This window comes from Chinchilla lanigera, unplaced genomic scaffold, assembly GCF_000276665.1.
Source record: "Chinchilla lanigera isolate Chin_1 unplaced genomic scaffold, ChiLan1.0 scaffold00021, whole genome shotgun sequence".
Taxonomy (NCBI): Eukaryota; Metazoa; Chordata; class Mammalia; order Rodentia; family Chinchillidae; genus Chinchilla; species Chinchilla lanigera.
The window spans coordinates 18,147,149-18,170,480 of NW_004955422.1; the positions used below are offsets into that span (position 1 = coordinate 18,147,149).

The 23,332-nt window shown below is 53.8% G+C and overlaps 2 protein-coding genes across 11 annotated transcripts; both read right to left on the minus strand.

Moving 5' to 3' along the window:
- Positions 1–2,697: 2,697 nt before the first annotated feature.
- Positions 2,698–11,109, minus strand: Ssh3 (slingshot protein phosphatase 3). Of its 3 annotated transcripts, none has more exons than XM_005384352.2 (14): positions 10,852–11,106; positions 10,330–10,367; positions 9,509–9,740; positions 8,024–8,142; positions 7,881–7,952; positions 7,598–7,663; positions 7,308–7,496; positions 7,117–7,210; positions 6,755–6,883; positions 6,609–6,655; positions 5,760–5,906; positions 5,340–5,540; positions 4,973–5,246; positions 2,698–3,661 (listed from the first exon to the last, which is right to left on the minus strand). In XM_005384352.2, the coding sequence occupies exons 1-14, from the start codon at positions 10,915–10,917 to the stop codon at positions 3,383–3,385; spliced, it is 1,953 nt and encodes a 650-aa protein (XP_005384409.1). In that variant the 5' UTR covers positions 10,918–11,106; the 3' UTR covers positions 2,698–3,382. The 3 variants fall into 3 exon arrangements, with proteins under 3 accessions (XP_005384409.1, XP_005384408.1, XP_005384410.1); XM_005384351.2 differs by having other exon boundaries at positions 10,330–10,370; XM_005384353.2 differs by having other exon boundaries at positions 3,572–3,661; positions 4,973–5,148; positions 10,330–10,370; positions 10,852–11,109.
- Positions 11,110–12,188: 1,079 nt separating this feature from the next.
- On the minus strand, positions 12,189–23,332 carry Ankrd13d (ankyrin repeat domain 13 family, member D). 8 transcript variants are annotated; one of them, XM_013513948.1, is made up of 16 exons: positions 23,101–23,332; positions 22,463–22,598; positions 22,224–22,348; positions 21,519–21,564; positions 21,295–21,438; positions 20,874–21,063; positions 20,577–20,612; positions 15,389–15,464; positions 14,962–15,043; positions 14,701–14,762; positions 14,479–14,609; positions 13,476–13,633; positions 13,269–13,385; positions 13,016–13,179; positions 12,846–12,937; positions 12,189–12,553 (listed from the first exon to the last, which is right to left on the minus strand). In XM_013513948.1, the coding sequence occupies exons 1-16, from the start codon at positions 23,188–23,190 to the stop codon at positions 12,340–12,342; spliced, it is 1,863 nt and encodes a 620-aa protein (XP_013369402.1). In that variant the 5' UTR covers positions 23,191–23,332; the 3' UTR covers positions 12,189–12,339. The 8 variants fall into 8 exon arrangements, with proteins under 8 accessions (XP_013369402.1, XP_013369403.1, XP_013369405.1 ...); XM_013513949.1 differs by having other exon boundaries at positions 15,398–15,464; positions 20,874–21,066; XM_013513951.1 differs by having other exon boundaries at positions 14,479–14,597; positions 20,874–21,066.

Below are 23,332 nucleotides of genomic sequence, written 5' to 3' on the forward strand. Positions count from 1 at the left end.
ATTTACTTTTAATTTAATTTTTATTTTAAATTTTACTTTATTGAGATGAGGTCTCACGATATAATTGAGGTTGGCCTTGAACCCCTGGCAATGCACCTGCCTCAGCCTCCTGAGCGCTAGGATTACAGGTGTGCACCATCATGCCCAGTTAAATTTTTCTTTTAAATTTTGAGGCAGAGTCTTGCTAAACTGCTCAAACTGGACTTGACTTTATGATCCTCCTGTGTCAAGCTGCTAGAGTGCTGGAATGGAATTACAGGGGTGCACCACCACTTCCATTTAAGAAGTTATTGAAATTAAGTGGTGGCCAACATGTCCAAACAATATTGTGAGGATTTGACCCTTTATGAATCCCATGATAGATGAATGTGTGAAGTGGGCAACAGGACCATATTGGAATGGTGCTGATACCTGTTAGAAGGCTTGGAACAAATTTAAATAATGAGATATGGCTGTTTGGCAGAGAAATCCATGTTCTTCCTCCAAAGGGCCTGTTCTAGTATGATGTAAAAATTGGGTCATGAACTTGGGGGACTGGTTTTGAGACAGGGTCTCACTCTATAGTTTAGGCTGACCTTGAACTCAAAGCAGTCTTCCTGCCTCAGCCCCTCTCCCAAATCCTGGAATTACAAGTGTGTACCACCGAGTCCAACAACTCAAGTATATTTTCATATTAAATTTTTTGTTAAATAAAAAATAAAAACCGTGGTAATTGTAAAACCTGCCCTTTCTTCCTCTGGGAGTGTTGCAAGAAGATGACTGGATATGCAGGCTGAACTACAGACACAGACAGCCATTCCTACTAACTCTAAATTGGTGCATCTTGTGCAAGGAAATTGTGTTTCACCAAATGAAAAAGGCACATAGCCTTTCTTTAGTAATTCTAGAAATGTCCTATAAATGCAGTGACCATATGTGCATAAAAAGATATATACCAGAGTACTTACTGAGACATTATTTGGAGTGAGAATTTCAAAAATGTAAACAAATATCCTTCAGTGAGTGACCACTAAAATAAATGATGGGTTCCATGAAACGGAGCGTGTGGTTATTTTGAGACAAATCTTTATGTACGGATATGTAACGCATGAGAATTTTTCAAAGCATTGTATGTGAACATGCTGTCATTTACATTTTAAAAGTATACACACACTAGTATATTTGATTATGTAAGCATGGAATGGCTTTTTTTATGAAGGGGCTTTGGAGGACCTCGGACGCTGGTAACAACAGTTGTTGCCTATGAAGATGGGAGTGAGGAACCAGAAGCCAGGGTGGCAGAAAGGCTTCTTTTCATTTTATAGCCTTAATTTGTGCTTCCCTAGCAATTTGTGTGAGCTTTGTACTACATATGGGTCTTAATTATTTGTCTATTTTTTTCTTTTCGAGACAGGGTCTCACTATGCAGTTCAGCCTGGCCCTGAACTCACTTTGTAGCCCAGGCTGGTCTCGAACTTGCAACTATCCTCCTGCCTCAGCCTCCTGAGCATTGGGATGACAGGCGTGGCACCACCACACCCGGCCTTGTCTATATTTCTGATTGCTTGTTTTCCCTACTGCTGAAGTCTTGGAGTCCTCATTCTAAGACTAGTTGAGGAGAGGGGCAGGTCTGAGTTCATGCTTGGACCTTGCCTTCCAGGCTGCCAAAGCCACAGGAGGCAGAGCCTGGCCTTGGCTTCTGTGCTGGCACTGTGACCCCAATCCACCTGCAGCCCCAGGCTGGGAGTACAGAAAGGAAACTCTGGTGGGACTTCTGGTTGGCTGCTCGGCAGGGCGGATCAGAAATGGGAACTAGCTTTGCTGTTCCCCACCTGCGACCCTAGGCCAGCCACCCAGACAGGTGCAAATGATTCCCCTCCTGGACCGCACATGCAGGCTGAATTATAGCAATGGGTAAATGATGTGTCACGTCAAAAAAAGTTGGAGAGGGGTGCTGAGGGCTTTTCACATCTAATCCCTTTGTTTACACAAAGAAACACTCAAGTAACTTGGAAGTGGTGGAGCCGGCACTGGCACCCAAGTCTCAGCACTGTGGGGTTACAGCAGTGCTGGGAGTTCCCCAGGGTAAACTGGAAAAGTTGCATCCGTCAGTAAGCCAGCTCCTACCTCTGAGGCCCGCTTTCAGGGAGTCAAGTGGCACCCCTTTCCCCCCCAGCCACCACAGGGTGACAAAGATAGAAGCACTGATTCTTCTTGAAGATGAAATACACAGAAGAAAGCCCAAGGTGGGAAGGGAAGGTTCCTGAGGGTCCTTTGCATTGTAGCAGGAGGAAGGTGATGCGTGGTACCCAAAATATGCTTGGGAACTGGCATCATGTGTGCAAAGGGAGCTTTAGCTCTTGGAACAGGCTTGGTCTTGTCCTGAGAGGCAGAGGCGGCAGCTGCTATTTCCTCACAGGTCACTCCCTTCAGCTGTGCCAACATAGCCCAACGCTTCCTGCCCCAGGCAGACCTGTTACCATCAGCCAATGCTTACCCAGGCCCCGCCCTAGCGATGAGGAAGATAGCTAGCTGGTCCTCTCCTCTCCCCCACATTCTTCCTTCCACCCTACCCCCAAACACTGCCACTCTCCCAGACAGGTCCTTCTTGGATATCTGGGAGACAGACAACTGGAAGGAGTGGGAGAGGCCACTCCTCCTGGAAACAGAAGGATCTGATTGAAAGACAGATGGCTTTATGATCAAATGGAAAATCACTTACTATGAAAATGTTTTTTATTTCTCAGTATAAAGCCAGATACTATAAGAACATGAAAAACTGCCTGGCCAGAGGCCATGAAAGACAAGAAGACTTTGGCCTGGTGCCCTGTGACCCAGTGTGGGCTATGGGAGGACTGGGGACAGCACAGAGATTCAGGCCAGTCACGAAATGTGTGAGGGAGGTGATCTGCCAAGGCTCTCAGAGCCTCCCGGGCTGGGGACTGAGGGTCCTGTCTGCCTTGGGGGGCCACGGTCCCTAGCCTGGCTGTCTCCAGGAGTGAAATGGAGGAAAGTGGGAGGAGTGGAGGTGGGGGGTGGGGGTAGGCTGGAGTTGAAGGGGGGCATGAGCCAGAAAAACTGCCCTGAAAAGCTCCATTTTTGATTCTGTGGCTGCAAGTGAGTGTTTTAGGGCAAGCTAAGAGTAAAACTAGAGTGGTCTCACCCCCTAAGGCACCTTCAGTAGCTCTACCCACATCCCAGCATAGAGAAAGTCTTGAGCCCTTGACAGGACGTGGTCTGAGACTTAAGGCGGTAGAAGGCGAGGCTGTGGTGACAGGGCCTGGGGACTGCTAGGGAGGAGCTGAGAGGAGTACGCATAGGCCCACAGGTGTGAGAAGTGCTTGTTCCAGGAGCCGTGGGTCACTCGCTTTAGTGTCTAGGGGTCATGGGTATGTGTGAGGGCTCAGGCCCCACCTTCCTCTCCACCGTCATCCACACTGGCCTGCCTCACCATCTTCCGGAGCCTGGCTGTGGAGGACATGCCAGCCTCCCCCTGCCCCTGCTCCTGGAAGGCCTGAGTCCGGCTGGCCACCAAGGCAGCTGTTTGGAGGGCATCCACAGACTGGCGGGACTTCAGGGCAGGCCAATGCCCCTTGTGGGTCCTGGGGCCTCCCTTGGGCCTTGGGAGCTGAGGGAAGGGCTGTGGAGGCTCCTCATCTGAAGACTCGTGGGAAGAGAAAACCTGGATGGGTGAGGAGGTAAGGAAGAAAAGCTATGAGGAATTCAGAGTCAGGAAAAGGGTAGGGGCAGAGTATTTGTTGAATGAATATAGAAAGATTGAACAGTTTTCAGACCGCATTTCCTGAAGAGGGAAGAGAGCACCCAGCTCTGTTGCCCCTGATCCTTTTTATTTATTTTTTTTGAGACAGGGTCTTGCTATGCAGTTCAGGCTGGCCTTGAGCTCACTTTGTAGCCCAGGCTGGTCTTGAACTTGCAACGATCCTCCTGCCTCAGCCTTTGAGTGCTGGGATTACAGGTGTGCACCACCATGCCTGGCTGCCCCTGCTCCTTGACTTCACCAGCCTGCAGCTTCCTTGTGACTCTTAGAGGCCTCCTCAGGTCTCCTCCACCTGCCACCAGCCCTCATCAGCCCTCTCCTCCTCATTTTACCCTTCTGTCTTTGTACAGTTAGCCCAGGGAGCACCAATGAAACTCTAGGCACTAGGCCCTGAACTGGGTCGTGTAGACATGTGTGTCAGTGCCCAGGGAGGACACATGCCTATAGGAACACCCACCCCAGTGGGCATCAACACTAAGCTTCCCTATCAACCCTGCCCAGCACCTCCCCCAGGAAGCCTTTCCCAAATGACTGGACAGACTCATTCCTCCAAGGCAAGCCATTCAGCCTCCAGTCACATGTGGGCGCTGACTTCCTCAGGCAAGGGCCAGCTTCCTGTCGTAGCCTGTGCCCTGCAGCTCTCAACCCACAGAGCGCTCACTCAACTCAGTTCTTGGCAGTGTGAGTGCTAAGGCCCTTACACCCCATCCTTTGCCGTGTGGCTCCCCAGATTTGGGAGAGCTTCAGTGGTCATTTACCCACCCATCTAGGGTAGGAACTGTCTCTGTGGCAGGGAGCCCATAGAAAATGAGTCCCTTTGTCAAGTTGGAAGCTGCCTGTGACCCAGGCTGGGGCTAGCTTGCGCCTGCTCCCTGATTGTAGTTCCTCAGATACTGGCTTCGCCTGCCCTCACTGGTCTCTCTGGCCACTTTGAGGGGTGAAAGGGAGATGCCCAGGATGTGATTCCCATCCTCAGGGTGCGCAAAGGGCAAGCTGGGGTTGCCCGGTGCCAAGAGGTGTTCGGGTTACAGTATGGAGGAGGCAAGGAGCAGGGCCCCAGTGGTCCTAAGCTCCAGGAAAACCCTGAGCGGGCCACTTTGGACCCAGGTAGCCTCTGCCTGAAGCCTAAAGCCAAGCACCAGTGCTGATCGTCTCCATCCACCCTCCTCCCCGTGGCCCTGCCACCACATTTGGAGCTCCCCAGTCCAGCCTCACCTCGGGCAGATTACCGGCCTCTGAAGTGCTCTCCAGCTCCGAGGTGGGCTCCAGGAGACTGATGGATCGCATGATCCCTCGGAGGTTGATGCGAGGCCGCAGCCCAGGCTCTTCTTTTGGGGCTGCCTGGCTCTCTTCTAAGCCTGTAACTTTCACCACCCCACTGCCCCCCGGTTCTGGTGGGAGTGGTGGGATAGGTATAGAGACTTCAGGGGCCAAGGGCTCCTCTGGAGAGCCCCCACCCACTTTCTGCTCCCAGACATGGCTCTGGCGGCTGTGAGGAAGTGGCCCTGAGTCAGCTTTAAGGGATGCAGGAACTACATCATACACATCAACACCCAGCCCACCCCCGTCGCTCCCACCATACCTGGCAGTCAGGATGCCCTGGTATGTCTGCAGCTGGCGCAGGAAGCCAGGGTTGGGGCGGACAATGGGCCGGAGCTCCTGTACATGCAGCAGGGCCTGCTCCAGGCTCCAGCCATACTGCTTCATAGCATAGGCCAGCACTGTGGCGGCCGAGCGGCTGACACCCATCTTGCAGTGAACTAGCACCCGGGTGCCCTGGGCTCTGTGGAGGCAGGACACAGTCAGCCCCAACTTTCCCCACAGTGAGAAGCCAGCAGCATGGGGGAGGCTAGAGAGGGGAAGGAAGCGAGGAGACCGAAGGCTGGAGGAGGGAGTGGGGACCCAGTGCAGCGGGGCAGGATGAAGGCACAGGGGCTCGCGTGAAGCTGGGGCCCAGGCTCTGAGACCTGGGCTGGGCAGCGGGAGCCTGCAGGAGCCTGACCTCGCGGCCTCAATGAAGCGGTGCGTCTCCTTCCAGTGGGGCAGCAGCTGCGCTGACTCCTCATCCCAGAGGCGCACGTTGTAGTAGATGAAACGGTCAGGGAAGAAGTTGTCGATTTCCCGGGCCATGTTCAAGATGTGGCTGACCCTGTACCAGAGGGCCCAAGGCCAAGCTGATGTGGGCAGGGACACCAGGTACGGTGGCCACCAGACCTACAGACTGTGGGCATTTCTGTCTAGTCCTTGATTCTGCGTCCTTGTACGGCTGCAGCAGCACTTACAGTGGGGAGGAGAACTGAACTAGCTGTCAGATAACTGCCTTCGAGTGCATCATTCTGCCTTGTTGGGCTTGAGTTTCCCCACCTAGTCGAGGTAGCTGAGGTCAACTGCAACACTAATCCTTCCATTATTGTGGAAACTTAGTGGAAGAACAGCTTTTAAGCTAAGCTCAGTTTGGGTGGCTCTGCAGCAGCAATTGACAGGCTACAGTAGGTCTCCCAGAAACCCACGGACAGATGACAGGTAGCCCTGAAAGCAGGCGGCCAGGTCTCCCCCGGGAGAAGAACGCCCTTCTTCTCTAAGACACGGCCAGGTGGTCATAGCGGCACACGCTTCTGCCCCTCATCTGTGCATGGTTGAGGCCGTGGCTTCTATACTTGTTTACGGTGTCAGGGGAAAGAGAGGCCCAGGGGCTGGCCAGTGGGCAGCAAGCTTCTATCCTGAGGAGGCCTGAGAGCCCCTGTAAGGGCAAAAACCCCAGGGGTGGTACTGAGAGTGGTTAGGGTTCTGAAGCAGGCACGCGACCCCTCGGGGGAAGCTAAGGGAAGGGGAGAGAGGCCTGGAACCCCACCTGTTTCTCTGCAGTTCCTCCAGGTTGGCCGCATTCCACTCAGAGCCCTGTGGGGTTGGGGGAGAGAAGCACCAGGCTCCCTTGCCTCCTGGTGCCCCTCACCAGCAGCCGTAGGGCTCTGGGCACTCCCTAACAGCTGTGCTCACCAGGTAGAGGTGGGGGAAGATGCGGGAGGCCCGGTCTTGCTGGGCCATGAGCAGCAGCATCTGGTTGTCGATGAAGTCACGGTACTGCTGGAGAGGGCATCCCAGGCGCAGCTCCAGAGCCTGGCGGATCTGCAGGCAGGGCCCAGGGGAGAAGTTCCTGGTCCCTCTCTCCCTGGGGCCTCCAAAAACTGTACCCTGTCCCATCTAGACAGAGCTGAGGCCAGTCCTGGGCAGAGGCCAGGGCTACCAGGGAGTGGCTGAGGACTGGAGGAAAGCAAGGCAGGAAGAGCTCCCGGGAGAGGGTAAAGCCCATCGCCCTGGCTGGGGGTCCCAGGCCCTGGACCTCTGCCCGCCCTGCCCACCTCTTTGGAAGTGATGCTCTCCAGGTCACTGGCATCCAGCACCTCCCACAGCTCAGCCCGGATCGCCTGCTCCATCTGCTCCTGCTCTGAGGGCCTGGGAGCAGAGCCCTTGAGTCAAGGGCCCCTTTCCTCTCTGTTGAGAGACACCCCTGCCTCTGCCTCCCCTGACTGAAGTCCCCACACACACTGACCGGCCCGGCTCTGCACTAGGGGGTCGCAGGGACTCCAGGTCAGCCATGGCCATCCACTCATTGAGGCAGTTCTGGTCAGAGTTCAGTCTTTCCTGGTAGTGGGCAGCCCAGGCGAGGGCACTGCCACTGGGCACAAGGCCGCTACCTAGAGCTGCCTCACATGCCTGGTGCAGCACCTGGAGAGTGGCCCTGGAACAGGAGGAGAAACTGGTCACTCTGTCCTCTCTGCTGCCCTCACTCAGGCGCTGCAGCCATTTCTCAAGAAGGAGGCTGGGCCCTGCGGTGCTTACCACATGGTCTGGATGGAGATAGGCTTAAAGATTCGGCTCTGCCCTCCAGATGTCACACTGAAGCCCCTGTAGGAGACAGGTGCCGTAGAATGAACATTAGGCTCTCAGACAGAGAACCTGCCCTTCTGTCAGATGTGGGGAGGCTGAGGTCCAGGTTAGGCAGGTGACTTGCCCAGGATCACACAGCGATCTGAGATAGAGCTGAGAGTAGGCCTCAGTTCCCCAGCTCCAGTTCTGCTATTCCCCAGTTCCCTGTCCCTCCTTTCCCATCGCCACCACTTACCCGTCTCCATCTAAATACACTTGGGTGTCGCTCCAGAGGGGCAGGACCAGGCCCAGGGTACAGCTGGGAGAGCTGGGGGGGGACACAGGGAGAGCTGTTGTCCCCTGTACCTCACTTCCTTGCCACCCCCACCCCACTCCTACCTGCTGTCAGGAAAATCTACACCCAGGAGGACAGTCTCCTCCTGATTGAGACAGTCACGTGTGGAAACCACCAGCAGGTAGCGCAGTCTTGGGGGTCGGGCTGCCTCTAGCTGGGCTGCCTGGGAAGATGGGAGGAGGAGCCCAGAGTCACAGTGAGGACCTTGCTTCTTTTCCACCCGACTTGGACATAGCTCAGGGTGGGGCAGCCCCACACCCCCATCCCACCCCAACTCCCAGATGGAAGATCAGTGGCTACAATCCAGTAGTTCCCAACAGCTGGATTTCACGGTCCAATTATTATTATTATTTTGTACTAGGGAATTGAACATAGGTCCTTCACCCAGAGCTATATCCCGTCCTTTTAAAATTGTTTTTATTTTGAGACAGTATCCTTTTTTTTTTTTTCCGGTACCGGGAATCAAACTCATGACGTCACGCTTACCAGGTAGGCACTGTGCCACTGAGATAAATCCCCAGCCCCTGAGACAGTATCCTATTAAATTGCCCAGGCTGGGCTTGAACTTTTGACCCTCCTGCCTCAACCTTCCAGAGTACAAAGATTAAAGACTCTTAAAGGGAGAGTATGGAAAAATGGGGCAATGGGACTGACAGAGTGGCCCAATTTTTGGTTTTGCCTAGGAAAGGTTTTTAATTAATTAGTCATTTTGAGACAGGGTCTCACTATGTAGTTCAGGCTGGCCTTGAACTCACTTATGTAGCCCAGGCTGGCCTCAAACTCACAACAATCCTCCTGCCTCAGCCTCCCAAGTGCTGGGATTACAGGCATGTGCCACCACGCTCAGCTCTAGGAAAGGTTTTTAAAGATCCTCTCACTTGCAGTTACCATCATTTCATTCAAGAAATGCTTATCATGCCTCAGGTGTAGCTTACTGGTAGGGTGCTTGCATAGCATATATGAGGCTCTGGGATCCATGCCCAGGACTGCTAAATAAATATTAAAATGTTATCATCAAGAAATATTAAGGACTTAATTTCACAGCACAGTTCGGTACCTCTGTTCAAAACCCAGCTTTGGGAAGGAGGGCATCTTTGTTACATTGTGCTGCCGACAGCAGGTGTCTCCACAGGCTTTTGGGAGCCAGCCCTTAGGCGCCCCCGGAGGCCACCTCTCTATAGCTGCTTCTCTCCCTCTGCCTGGCCCTCCTGCATACCAGCCCCTGGCAGGTACCTTCTGGACACCTTGCAATATCTCCCCTGGCTGAACAGTGCCCCTCTGTGTGACTCCCACACTATGAGCCTAACTTGGCCTTATTTGGCTATGCAGGACAAACCTCCCCTGTCCTTTTACAGATCCCCAGAGCCCGTGGACATGACCCACCCCTGTTAGGATGTCTCTACCTGAAACAGCAGGGTCATGGGGTTTGGGTAACCTCTACTGCACAAGTGCCTTCTGCCCTCACACCATTGCTCCCCAGACACAAAGCTCCCACCCCCTCTTCTGATGGGCTCTGTGTGACCCCTCACCAGGTGGATGTCATCCTGTGGTCTCAGCAGTTCCACCATGAGGTGCAGGTGCTGCCTCTGCTCCTGTTTCTTGGAACACTGCGGCCCTTGTCCATCTGGCTGGTCCCCCTGGGGCTGCTCCTCACCAGGGGCTCCCTCCACTGGCTCAGAACTGGCCTCAGGTGCTTCACCAGTGTCCCCTCCATCATCCTGCAGTCCAAGGACAGCTCCTCGGAGTACTGCAAAGCTCTGCCTGGTAGGGCCGGGGGAATCATTATAGCCTGGGGTTTTCACACTTTAGGGAGTATCTGAATCCCATGGAGGCTTGTTGAAGTGGATAGTTGGCCCTTTCCCCAGAGAGTACACAGGGCAGGGGTGGGGATAACCAGGGGGCTAGTGATGGCCACCATACCTGGAAAACCAGCCTTAGGCTCTCAGACCCCTCTCCCTCTAGCTGGCCTGGATAGACCTCCCACCAGCCCACCTGGAGGAAAGGTAAAGATGGTTGGGGATCCAAGACTCCTTAGGCCCTGCTGTCCCATCCTGCTCTTTGGCTTGTGGCTACTGGCCTGAGCCACTGGCCTGAGCCATTGGCCTAAGCCTGTGTCCTGGGTAGTGGGTAAAGGAGCACCAGCTGACCAGGTGAAGGTGGAAGCCAGGGCAGCCCTGTGGGTTCTGCCACATGCCAGCAGGGCCCCCAGCCCAGCCCACCCGAACCAGGCCCCACCTATGGACTGTGGAGTTTTGGCCCTTAAGGAAGCCCTCTGTTCCCAACACCTGGATGAGAGTGGCCAGTCCTGGGGGCTGGACGCAGGCGTCTATGTCCAGAGAAAGGTGCTAACCTGCGCTGGAGCTGGCTTCTGCGCCTGGCTGCTGGGTCCTGCTGAGGAAGCAGCCCCCAGGGGGGAGTGAGGGCGGAGAGATCTCGCCTCCTCCCATCCCCTTCTCACGAGGCTCCAATTGGGGGGCAGTGGGGCGAACGCCCAGCCCTTGTGAGGGGGAAGGGGGAGGTGTCAGATGCCAATTCCTGTCTCTCCCCACCCCGCTCCCTATCAGGAGGCACTCGGGAGCCCAGCCCCAGCCCAGCCCAAGTCCAGGTGTGGCGGGACGGGTGGGCTGGGGATGCCGAGGGTGTGGGCTCAGAGTGGATTTGGGCCTCTGCAGACGGGTCTGGCGCTCAAGACTCCAGATCTGGCCTCGGTCAAGTTCTTAGGAGCCCCGAGACGCCCCCAAGCCCCTCCAATCTGAGCCTCGAGGTCCCCCTCTACTCACCCCCAGGCGTAAGCAGAGGCTGCCGCGGGCAGACGCACTCCCCCAGGCCCGGCTAGCAGCTAACTGCGTGCATGGGAGCAAGCCAGACTCACCGCGGGCCCCACAGGCGTGGAGTGGCCGCTGGCCGGGGGCGAGCGGCTCACTGTGACCAGGGCCATGGAGTTAGGCCGAGGGTGTCTGGGCAGGCACTGGGCAAGGACCCCTCGTACAGTCCCAAGACAGTCTCTGCCCCGCAAGACCAGGAAGGAGAGAGCAGCCGCCAGGGCCTGGCACCTCCTCGGGGCGGCCCTTAAAGGGCCAGTCTCGCGGCCAGCCCGGGATGCGGAGGCCGCAGGCAGCGGCCGCGGCCCCTCCCCTCGTGGCTCGCCCCGCCCCGCCCCATCCACGCTGGGGGCGGGGCGAGGCGCAGGTGCGGATTCCCAACCTGGTACTCCTCCGTTGTTTCCCGGTGCTCCCAGGAAGTGACCCAGCCTTCCCTGCCCCGCCCAGTTAGATCACCTGAGCCGGAGCCTTTTTTTTTTTGGGGGGGGGGTTCCCTATTACACACCAACAGAAGTAGATACTAGGAATGGGACAAGTCTTAGGATCAGGCAAAGTGGGTCTTAAATCGGGGACCCTCACCCCAAACGTTTCTTTTTTGCTGGCTGGCGTTCCGGTCTCCAATTCTTCATGAATCTGCGGGACACAGCAAACTTCGGGGCAAATAGGATGGGACATAGAAACAGCCCAGGAAGCTAAGCGTGGTGGAGTGCTCTAATCCCAGCACTCTTGGAGGGTGAGGCAGGAGGATTTTAAACCCGAGTCCAGCCTGGGTAATTTAGAGACCCTGTCTCTAAAAAATGGGAAGGGTGGGAGCTCAGTGTGAAGGTCTGGGTTTCAATCCCCAATACGGAAGGCTGGGGGCAGGAGGATAGTCCAGGAACCTCACGGAGGAGTCTCAGGACGACCTCGGAGGCCAGCAGGGGAGGGCTCAGCCTGTTCCCAGCTCCTGAGGAGGAAGCAACTTGTCCACAGTCCTCTGTTAGAACATACTGGAGTGGTGCAGGAAGCTGAGCTTGGGCTGCAGGGATGGAGGGGCTCTTCCCAGTGGGCTGTGAGTAGGGTCTGCAGGCCTGGCCTTATTATCTTCCCAACAAGAGCGTGGGCCAGGTTCGTGGAAGGCCAGGCCAGGTGGCCAGAGGGATGTGGGTCTCCAGTAGGTGGGCAGAGCTCCGAGGAGAGCACCTGGTGTTTCCTTTCCCCTTCCCAACAAAGGGCCCCGGGTGTGAGGGCTGACTTCTCATTTTACAGTGCAAGAAACAGGTTCAGAGAAGCTAAAGGGGCCACAGTCAGGACTCAAAGCCAGCTCTGAGGTCACTGCCCATGGTGTCTCCATCAGGGTCCCCCACCCAGCAGCCCCCAGCTCCAGCCCACTTGAGTTGAGCAAGCCTGCTGCTAACGGTCTCTTTATTTCCATCTCAGTGCCTCTGCCAGCCATCTCTGGGCTCCAGGCCCCAAGCCCAGCAGCAGACAGTTTATAAATAAATAAATTATAAAAGCAGGCGGAGGGAGTGGCCTTGACCCTCCCAGGTCCAGGTGGCTCAGTGCTCCGTGAGTGACAGCTGCAGGATCCGCTGTAGGTCCTCCTCCTCCTGCTGCCCCCGCCGCTCCCGCTCCTCCTGCTCCCGAGAGGACAACTCAAGGGCCAGGCGAAGCTGTTCCTCAAAGCTTGGGGGAGCCAAGGATAGGGGTGTCCTCTCAGGAGACCCAGGGTCCCTGGACTCTGTGGACAGCCGCAGGCTTTCCTGGAGGGCCCTGTGGGCAGGGATGAGAGAGGGAAGAGCAGACCGAAGTGTGAAGGCTGGGCGAGGAAGCAAGGGGCTGGGTGCCTGGCTTTGGTGGACAAGGCCAGGATGATGAGTAAGGTCACGCAGGACCTATCTCCCTGTCCCTCGTGGCAGCACCACTGTTGGAGGGTGGCTTTGGAGAGGGTATGGCAATGTAGGACCAGCACCTCTCGGATACCCATCAGCCAGGGGACCACTAGGGGTTCAGACTCAGCGGGGCTGAGGCAGGACCCTCATTGGTGGGTCCTGCAGGGCCTCACCGCTCCAGCTGAAGCTGCTCCTCGTAAACAGTGGCTTGGGGAGGAGAGTGGGCGCCAGGCCGAGAGTGGGTCAGGGCTTCCCAGATGGTCACCTGCAGTAGCCACAGCCCGAAGCTGTCACTTTGGCCCTGTGGCTGCAGAGGCCAGGGCCCACCCTGCCCCAGCCCCACCTGCTCTGCTTCCGTGCCCGCCTCAAGCAGGCTCTGCTGGATGGCAAACTGCAGCAGGTCATCGTCCTCGTCTCGAAGGGGCTCGCTGCGCTCAGCACCCAGCACGCTGTACCCCTCAGGGACCTCGAACACAGTGGGGTCCACCTCGCATGGGAAGGGGCTCCCTGGGGAGGCAGCAGGGGGACCACACTCAGCCCCAGGCCTCAGCCCCCAGACAGACACGTAGCCTCCCTCTGCCCCCCCTTGGGGGTACCTGAAGTGGTGAGGGCAGAGCTGGGGGCTGGCACCCACACTGAGCTCAGGGGCTCATCACAGCCACACAAGTTGCTGAAGGTGATTCGGGCATTGAGCACATGGAAAAGGGGAATTTCTGTGGAGACAGCCAGGCCTGAACCACTTGACCCCTGCAGGTCCCCTTCCCTGGAGTACCCGATCCCACTGCCCCAGGCTGCCCCCTCACCAATCTTGACAGGGAAGCCAGGGGGGAGGCGCAGGGTGATGAAGTCACGTAGCTTGGCGAAGTGGGCATTGCTGATGGCCATCAGGTCAATGATGGGCGTTACTTGGTCACCCAGGGAGAGTGGGTGCTCCTCGCTCAACCACAGTGTAGCCTTGAACCTACCCAGCCAACCACAGGACGTGGGTTAGGGACTCTCTGGTGGCCTTCTCATTGAGGCCCACCACCTCTGGTCACCTGCCTGGGGTACCCTCCTCCCTGCTCAGTTGCCCTTGTCTGCCTCCCCCAGTAACTTGCCCCAGAACCTGAGCCCACACTGGGGCTCGTGATGGTTCTGTGTCTGCTTATCTGGTCTGAGTGAGGACAGCAGGGGCCAGGCTGTGGGCCGTGTTCTGGGTCTCATCCACAGAGGGGTCAGTAAGACAGACCCCTTGTCTTACTCCTCTACATAGAGGTGGCCACCACTGCACACTGTGCTGTAAGCATAGCCCTGGGGCCAGGACTGCTGAGGCCTGAATCCCAGCCTGGCTGAGAGGATGCACATGAGGTAGGCTGGAGAGTGCTGGGCCTGGTGTAAAACTGCAGGTCACAGGTCCTTGAGAGGTGGGTGGGCAAGTGTGACTTCATTTCATTGAGGAGGAAATCAGATTCCAGACAGGGAAGATATTTTCTCTAGCCACAGAGGCCAGGGTGGCAGAGCTCTAAGCCCTTCCCATTCTGGCATGCCTGGCCCCCAGCTCACGCTCACTACATTAGGAACCATCCAGGGTGGTGCCACCCACTCATTCACTGGTTCATCAAAGAATTGTGACTGACTCTGGGTCATGGTGCTTGCTGGGTACTCAGGCTGTGGATAAGACATGTGGCTCCTAACCTCTGGAAGACTCCAGAGAGAAGCTTGCTGGAAGAGCAGGTCCCTCACAGTGACCGGAGTCTATCAAGGCTCAGAGGGGCTGCGTGGGGCCCCTTTCCCCAAAGAAGTCCCCAGCCAGTCCCCAGACCTCACCTCTGTACTTTGCTGGACATCTCGATGGGGCGGCCAATGTTTCTGGACTCCAGGCTGAAGCTGGGGTCGAAGTATTCGTCAGGGGAAATGGCTGTGGGGTTGGTGGCACTGGCTGCCTGCTGCACAGGAGCCTGGGTGGGCCCCAGGAGCACACTTAGCTTCAGGATGGACAGACAATGTCCCGCCCACCTGCTGGCCTGGCCCTCCCCAGCCCCGGCTCACCCCACTGTGGGAGGAGTGCTGCTGGGCCATCCCCAGGAAGGACTGGAACGGAGTCTTCCCCCCTGGAGAGAAGGGAAGGGGGCATAAGGGGACTGTGGGCCACAGCCAGCCTGCCCCGCCGCCTGCCCCCCACCTGGGAGCCTCCTGCTGGGACACAGATGGGTGAAGAGGATGGGAGGCCTCCAGCTTCTCTGGGGCCTACTCAGGCTCTGACCCCAGACTACATATCACTGGGTGGCAGGCAGGCGCACCTGGGTTTACCTTTGCTCCTTGACTTGTCCTGATCAGAGAGGTGCTCTGTGCGAGTGCGTGTCACCAGCTCCACGTTGGTGGCACTGTATACCTGGGGAGCAGCAGAGACAGGGAGAGCTGGGGGTTGAGAGCCTGTTCCCCACACTCACCAGCCTCACCCGCACAGGCTGCAGAGACAGGCACGCTCACTCCCCACAGTGGAGAAGAGGGCAGGATCTGGACCCCAGGTGTCACCTACTGAGCAGGTGTGGCCCAGGACCAAGAAGCAAATGCTCCTCTTCAGTTGGTGTGGGGTGGGGTTCAGCAGGGCCCTCAGGCCCCAGTGAGCTCCCTTGGGTGCACAGGACTACTCCGCCTCTCCCTCCACACTGGGACTGGGTGTGGCAAAGGAGCTGAACTCCTGGGCCTCATCTGTACCCCAGCCCCCACCACTGGCCTCTCCTGCCTTGGCCTCGTAGCCGCTGACAGTCTCCATCTTCTCAGACCGCCATCCCCAGATACCGCATTTGTTCCTGTGACAGACCAAACAGGAGCCAGTGAGGACAGGTGCTGTTCACACCCTGGCCAAAGCCCCCTCCACAAGCCAGCTCTGGTTGCCCACGTCTCAGGGTCCTTTCCCAGTGAGGAACGCAGAGGGGCCTTAGGAATGGGGCCATCTGAACAAGGGCTGGGTCTATAGAATACCGAGGAATTATCGCTAACTTTATTAGATGTGATAATGCTGTCTGGGCTGGATTAAAAAACATCTTTCTCTGTCAGAGTCACACACAGAAACATTTACTGTTGACAGGCTGTGACATCTGGGATGTGCTTTAAAATACTCTGGGGGGGGGGAGGAAAAAGGGGAGGAAAGATAGATTCAGTAAGCCTAGTAAAGTGCTGCTAAATGTGGAAGCTGAGCAATGATGGGTAAGTATGGTAATAGTTCTTCTTTCATGTATGTTTGAATTTTTTTATTTTTATTTTTTGTAGTGCTTGGGATGGAGTCTGGGGCCTTGCGTGTGCTAGGCAAGCGCTCTACCGTTCAGTAACATCCCTAGCTTATTTGAAATTTTCCATAACAAAAAGGTAAAAGTATGTCTGATTCAAAATAATAGCTGAAGACTTCAGTACCCCACTTTTACTACTGAATAGAACATGCAGACAAAAGATCAAAGAAACAGAAGAAATGAACAACAGCACAAACTACACTTTACAGATATTCTGAGAACACACCACCCAGTAACAAAAGAATACAATTCTTCTCTAGTACACATGGGACATTTTTTGGAATTGACCATATGCTAGGCCATAAAAGAAACCTCAATAAAATTCAAAGGACAGAAGGCACACAAAGTATGTTTTCCAACCACAATGGAATGAAATTAGGAAAAAAAAAATCTTAAAAAATCCTTACACATGTGAGGAAAGTAAACAACATATTCCTAAATAACCAATGGTTCAAAGACTAAATAAAAAAGGAAGTCAGAAGATACTTTGAAATGTATTGAAATGAAAATGCAATATATGAAAACAGGGCACAGTCAACGCCATGCTGAGTGGGAAATCTACAGCCATAAACGCCTTCGTTAGCTGGATGTGGTGGCGCATGCCTATAATCCCAGCACTCGGGAGGCTGAGGCAGGAGGATCGTTGGGAGTTCAAGGCCAGCCTGGGCTACAAAGTGAGCTCAAGCTCACCCTGAACTGCATAGCGAGACCCTGTCTCAAAAAGACAAAAAAAAAAAAAGCCTACATTAAGAAAGAAAAGTTGGGCATCGAGGTGCCCACCTACAGGTCCAGCTACTTAGGCTAAGGTGGGAGACCAGTCTGGGCAACACAGCAAGACCCAGTATCAAATGAATGAGAGAGAGACAGAGAGACAGAGAGAGAAGAAAGGAGAAAGAAGAGAAAGGGAAAGGAAGGAAAAGAGAAGTCAGGTGTAGTAGCACTCAGGAGGCTGAGGCAGGAGAACTGTGTTGAGCTGAGGCTACCCTGGACTATATAGAGAGACCCTATCTCAAAAACTCAAAGAGAAAAAATCCAGACATGGTGGTAGATGCCTGTGATCTTAGCACTTTGGGTGACTAAAGCAGGAGGATCCGAAGTTTAAGTCCAGTTTGGGCAACTTGAGGCTCAGTGAGACCCTGTCACAAAATAAAAAATAAAAAAGGGATGGGGATATAGCTCAGTGTGAAGGCCCTGGGTTAAATCCCCAGTACCACATATATACACAAAATTCTCAAATCAATAACCTAATCTTCTACATTAAGACACTGGAAACAAACAAACAAAAAAGACGCTGGAAACAGACAAACTAAACTCACACCACTCAGAAAGGAAAAAATAAGCCCGGCACAGTAGTACTGGCCTGTTATCCTAGCACCCTGGGAAGATGCAGCAGGAGGATTGCAAATTTCAGCCCAGCTTGGGAAACTTAATGACTTAGGAAACTCTTTCTTAAAATAAAAATTTTTAAAAAGGGGATGTAGCTCAGTGTTAAGAGTCTGGGTTCAATTTCAGTATTAGAAAAGGAAAGAAAAGAAGTAAGCCAGGTGTAGTGATACATGCCTATAATTCCAGCACTGGGGAGGCTGAGACAAGAGGATCATTGAGAGTTCAAACCAACCTGGGCTACACAGTAAGTTTGAGATCAGTCTGAAGGCAGGCATGATAGTACATGCCTGTATTCCCAGCACTCGGGAGGCTGAGGTAGGAGGACTGCTGTGGGTTTTGAGGCCAGCCTGAACTGCATAGTGAAACCCTGTCTCAAAAAGACAAAAAAAGAAAAGAAAAAAGAAAAGAAAGAAAGAATGAATGAATCCCAGCATATGGGAGGCTGAAGCAGGAAGAATGCTGCAAGTTTGGGGCCAGCCTGGGCTATATAGTAAGTTTAAGGCAGAGTGAGACCCTGTCTCAAAAAACAACAAACAAACAAAAAAAGGATTAACTCAAAATGGCTCAAAGACCTAAATGTGAGAGCTAAAACTTTTAGAAGAAAATGGGGGGAGGTGTCTCCATTACTCTAGATTTGACAAAATATTATTAGAAATAATAAGCAACAAGCTGGGCATGGTCATGCACGCCTGTAATCCTGGTACTCTGGGAGGCTGAGGCAGGAGGATTGAAAGTTCAAGCCTTGCCCAGGCAACTCAGCAAGACCCTGTTTCAAAATTAAGAAGAAGAAAGGGCTGGGGAGATAGCTCAGTGTGAAGATCCCAGGTTCAATCTCCAGTACCATAAAAATAAATAAATAAATGCAACTGAAGAAAAATAAACTGTCTATCATCATCAAAATTAAAAATGTTTGTCCCTTCAAAGGACACAATTAGGAAAGTGAAAAGACAGCCCACAGAAAATATTTGCAAATCATATATCTGATAAGGGACTTATACCTAGAATATACAGCAAATTCTTTTTTTTTTCTCTTTTTTAATGGTACTCTGTGGATTAAACCTAGGGCTTTCTCACTGAGCTACATCCCTAACCCTTTTAATTTTTTATTTTGAGACAGGTTGTCACTAAGTTGCCCAGAATAGATTCAAACTTATGATTTCCCTGCCTCAGCCTTCCAAAGTGCTGGGATTACAGGTTTGTACCACCAAGCTTGGCTACATAGAGAACTCTTGCTGGGGGTGTAGCTCAGTGGCACAGCGCCTGCCTGGCAAGTGTGAGGTCTTGCGTTCGATTCCCAGTACAAAAAAAAAAAAAAATACATAGAGAACTCTTACAATTCAATAAGAAAAAGATAAGCCAATTTAAATGTTGGGTAAAGGTTATGTTAATAAGTTCTGATAACCTACTACATCAGACCAGCCAGGGTAAAGGGTATGAACAGACATTTCTCCAAAGAAGACACATAAATCACTGATGAAAAGATGCTCAATGTTGTAAGTCATTAGGGAAATGCAAATCAAAACCACAATGAGATGCACTTCACTTCCACTGGGATGGCAATAACCCAAAAATGGATGAATGAACACCAAACTGGCCATGGTGGCCCATACCTGTAATCCTAGCATTCAGGAGGCTGAGGCAGGAGGACTGCCACAAGTTCAAGATCTGCCTGGGCTATATAATGAACTCAAGGCAGCCTGAACTACATGGTGAGAACTTGTTTCAAAAACAAAACCAAAACAAAACAAAATGAACAATATCGAGTGCCGGTGAGAATGTGAAGAAACTGGAACCCTCGTACACTGCTGGGAAGAATGTAAAATGGCACACCTCCTCTGGTAAACAGTCTAGCAGTTGCTCAAACAACTAAATATTGAGTTACCATATAACAGAGGGATTTTACTCTGATGTACAGACCCAGAAGAAATGAAAACAAATATGCACACAAAACTTGTATACAAACGTTTAGCAGCCTTATTTATAATAGCCAAATACTGTAATAGAAACAACCTAGATGTCTGTCAATGGACTAATGAATAAACAAAGGTGGTATGTTTATACAATTTAATTTCGCCATAAAAAAGAAATGAAATAATTACATGCTACAAGTTGGATGAAACTTAAAAACGTTACACTAATTTTAAAAAGCCAAGACACAAAAGGCCACATATTTTAAAGTTTCATTCATATGAAAGTCCAAAATAGAGAAGTATATAGAGACAGAGAGTAGATTAGTAGATGCTTAGGGCTAGGGGAAAGGATGGGGACAAGTAATAATTTAAATTTCTTCTTGAAAGCTGGGCCTGGCTGGATGTGGTGGCTCACGTCTATAATTCCAGCACTGGGGAAGCTGAGGCAGGAGGATGTCATGAGCTTGAGACCAACCTGGGCTACATAGTGAGTTTAAGGCCAGCCTAAATGGTATAGCGAGATCTTGTCTCCAAAAAAATAAATAAATTAATTAAATAATGAGGCTGTGTATTTTGGTGCATGCCTATAATCCCAGCACTTGAGAGGCAGAAGTACAAGGATCACCAAAAGTTCAAGGACTGCCTGGACTATATAGTGAGTTGAAGGCCAGCCTGAACTACACAGCAAGACCCTGTCTCAAAAAAACACACAAAACAAAACAAAAACCACTGAGTTGTATACTTTAAATGGGTATGATATATGAAATTTATCTCAATAAAGCTACTTCAAAAAGTGTTTACTTTTAAAAGTGTTTCCAACCGGGCATGGTGGCACATGGCTGTAATCCTAGTACTTGCAAGGCTGCGGCAGGAGGATTGCTGTGAGTTCAAGGGCACCCTGGGCTACCTAGTGAGTTCAAGGCCAGTCTGAACGGCATAGTGAGACCCTGTCTCAAAAACAGAAAAAGTGTTTCCAAGGTCTGCCGCTGCAATCAGGAGCATATGTTATTAGAGAAATTAGAGAAATAACACTCTTGGTTCCCCGGCTACCTAGAAAGGACTCTGCCCTCAAACTTGGCTGTTGTTAATGAGAAGCCAGCACTGCCCTGAATCACAACCTAACTGCTTGTTTTTATGGAAAACGTGTGGGGTCAGAAGTCAAGAAAAGGGACAGCCAAGTACAGTGGCAGTGGCACATGCCTGTGATGTGAGCTATCCAGGAGTCTAAGGCAGAGGGATTGCAAGTTAGGAGCCAGCCTAGGCAACTTAACAGGGCCTTGCCTCGATTTAAAAAAAAAAAAAAAGGGCTGGGGACATAGTTCAGTGATAGTCCACTTGCCTAGCATGTGTGCAGCCCTGGGTTCCATTCCCAGCACTGGAAATAAAAAAAGGAAAAAGAGAAAGAAATGCAGGACATCCTAACCTCACCCTTTCCCTGGGAAGGCAGTGGCCAGCATCCACAAGCATGCAGGGGCTCCGAGCTTGCCACCCCCACCCACCCAATCTGAGCAGCCTCTGGTGGGTGGCTCAGCCTCCCAGGGACCTTGGCTGGGAACCTCAAGGACAGCCCTGGCCTCCTCAGTGGTGGTTCTTGCTACCTCTCATCCCACCCACGCTGTGCTAGGCCCCAGCTGACCTCTCAAAAGCCACATTTCGAGTGTCGAGGTGGGTGGAGACGATAGGGGAGGTGAGGCGGCTGGCCACATGTTCCTCGCTGGGCCGCATGGCGGCCAGCAGTGCTTCAGGCTCATGTAGAGCAAGCCCTAGTGTCTCCGTGTGCACCACCTGCCGGTCATGGTCCACTTCCATCACCAGGGCTCCAGCCTCTGCCGTGACAGGGGTGTAGGGAAGAGGGACATGTCAGTGCTGGGCCCCACTAACAAGCTACCCTCTGCCACTTGGGGCTCGGTGGTCCAGCCACAGCCCCTGCATTCCCCTTCATGCCCCACATTAGTTTGCACCTCTGGAAGGTGCAGAGAAGAGACAGAGTCATCCTCGAAAGCCATTGAGAATCTGAGGGTGCCAGCATGCCCCCTGGCACATGTCCCAGAGCTCACCCTGGCCCTTGAAGATGAAGCTCCTGCGGCCACGCTGCCAGGTCATGTGCTCAAAGCCCAAGAGACTGGTGTCCACTCGCAGGCTCTCACCCCGCTTCCACACACGGTATACGTCGCTTGGACACATCTTGGACACAAGGGGCACTGAGGGAGCACCGAGGTCACTGGGGCTCTTCCCAAAGGCCCCAGTCGGTATCCCTGGGAGCCAAGTGATCCCCACTCACCCCAGCTGGTGAACTCCCACTTCATCTCCACGTAGAAATCAGGAGCCTGAGAGAGACCAGAGCTACCCGTAAGGGCCTGGCTCGGTGCCAGAGGCCGGCAGACCCAAGGGGACCTTGCTACACTGCAATGGCCCAGCTATGGTCCCAACACAACCAACCCCTGCCCAGGGAGGTCAGACCAAGTGGGGGCCTGAAATAGTCTACACATAAAAAAGCCATAAGCATCTGAAGACACGGGCCACTCAACTGGCCATGACGGGGGAGGGGGGGAACTGTGGGTCTCTAAGGCCGCATTGGTAAAGGGGACACAATGAACCTTCCAGGGATGCCCCTGGGAGGGAATGAAGTAGTGTGCTCTGCCTGCAGGGCCCCTCTACACACCTGAAAAAAGACGGACAGGGCATAGAACCACACATTCCAGGGGCCTGGCTGTTTCCACTGCCTCCCTCCAAGAAACCTGCATTCTCTAGAAGGCCCAAAGCCTAAAGCTCTGGAGAGATTTCTGGCACATGGGACCCCTCCATGCAGGTGAAGGCTTTCCTTCCAAAGGGCCCATGACCCCGGGTTGGGTTCAAGACATGGGTGGGAAGGCTGCTGCACGGGCCAGGGGCCCTTCTAAGACCCAAAATTGTATGGGGGACCAGGGTGGTCCCCACCATGGTACCCCATCCTCCTTTACTGGCCATATCCTGTGCCTGGCTGTACCTGGCGGAGTTTGTTGAGCAGTTCTGGAATGCCAGCCAGCCTCTGTGTGGCCCTCTGGAAGTCCCGGTACTGGAGCACCAGCTGCACCATCTCAGGGTCTCCAGTGCTGACTGCCTCCTGCAGGACTGAGGGCACGAGCTGCTGAGGGAAGTCTTCCCAAAGTCCTCGGTCCTGGCAACTCACTCCTATCCACCAATCCTGCTACCAGTCTACGAGCGGCCCCTCTACCCTCTGTATACCTGCCCAGCCCTGGCGGCTCTCCTTGCCCACATTGGCATTGTGCCGAAGGAGGACTCTCACAGACTCCAGGTTTCCTAGGGACACAGCCAGCTCCAGGGGAGTCCGCCCTCGGGGGTCTTCCTGTTCAATGTCGTGCTGAGGGAGACCAACACTCAGTACAGGGGAAGAGAGCAGGGGCCAAAGCAGAGTCTAGAGGAACGGGCTGCAGTCACGATGGGAAATAAGGACAGCAGTCAGGCCAGGGAGATGGCAGAGAGTGGCCCGTATGTCCGGGGAGGGGAGGGGGCAGATGGGAAGGGCTTGCCCACCTCTCCTGCCCCCTGCCACGGGCAGCGCTGGCCTCCTGGTGGTGGGGACTGGTCATAGATGCAGGTGAGTAATGTCAAGAGTTTTGGTCGTGAGTTTTGTTTGGGTCTGTACTCAGGCTGGCTCAGGGTGATGGCGCGTGAATTCGAGGGCTTGATGCAGTGTGAGGTGGGCAGCGCGCGGGGTAAGGCCCAGCGCTGGGACACGACCAGAGGCTCAAGCGCGAGGGCAGGTGATCTGGGCTTCGGATCGGGCTGGGAGCTGGGAGCCGGAATGCGGCAGCGGATGGAGATCCTAGACCTGGGCGGGGTCCCGGCAGACAGGGCCTCACCTGGCGACTGTGCAGCGCGGCCTCCAGTTCACGGTGCCGGTTCGCCCAGACCAGCCGGTGTAGCGGGAAGGTGGGGCCCTGGCCGGCCATGCTGGGCCTCAGCGCCGCATCCCGGGGGAGGGAGGGCGGGCGCGGCGAGGGCGGCCCAGCCCCTCTTGGCTTCAGCCTCAGCGCGCGCGGCGCGGACCTCTCGCCTCTGCTCCGAGCCGCGCCCAAACTGCGCCCACCGCAG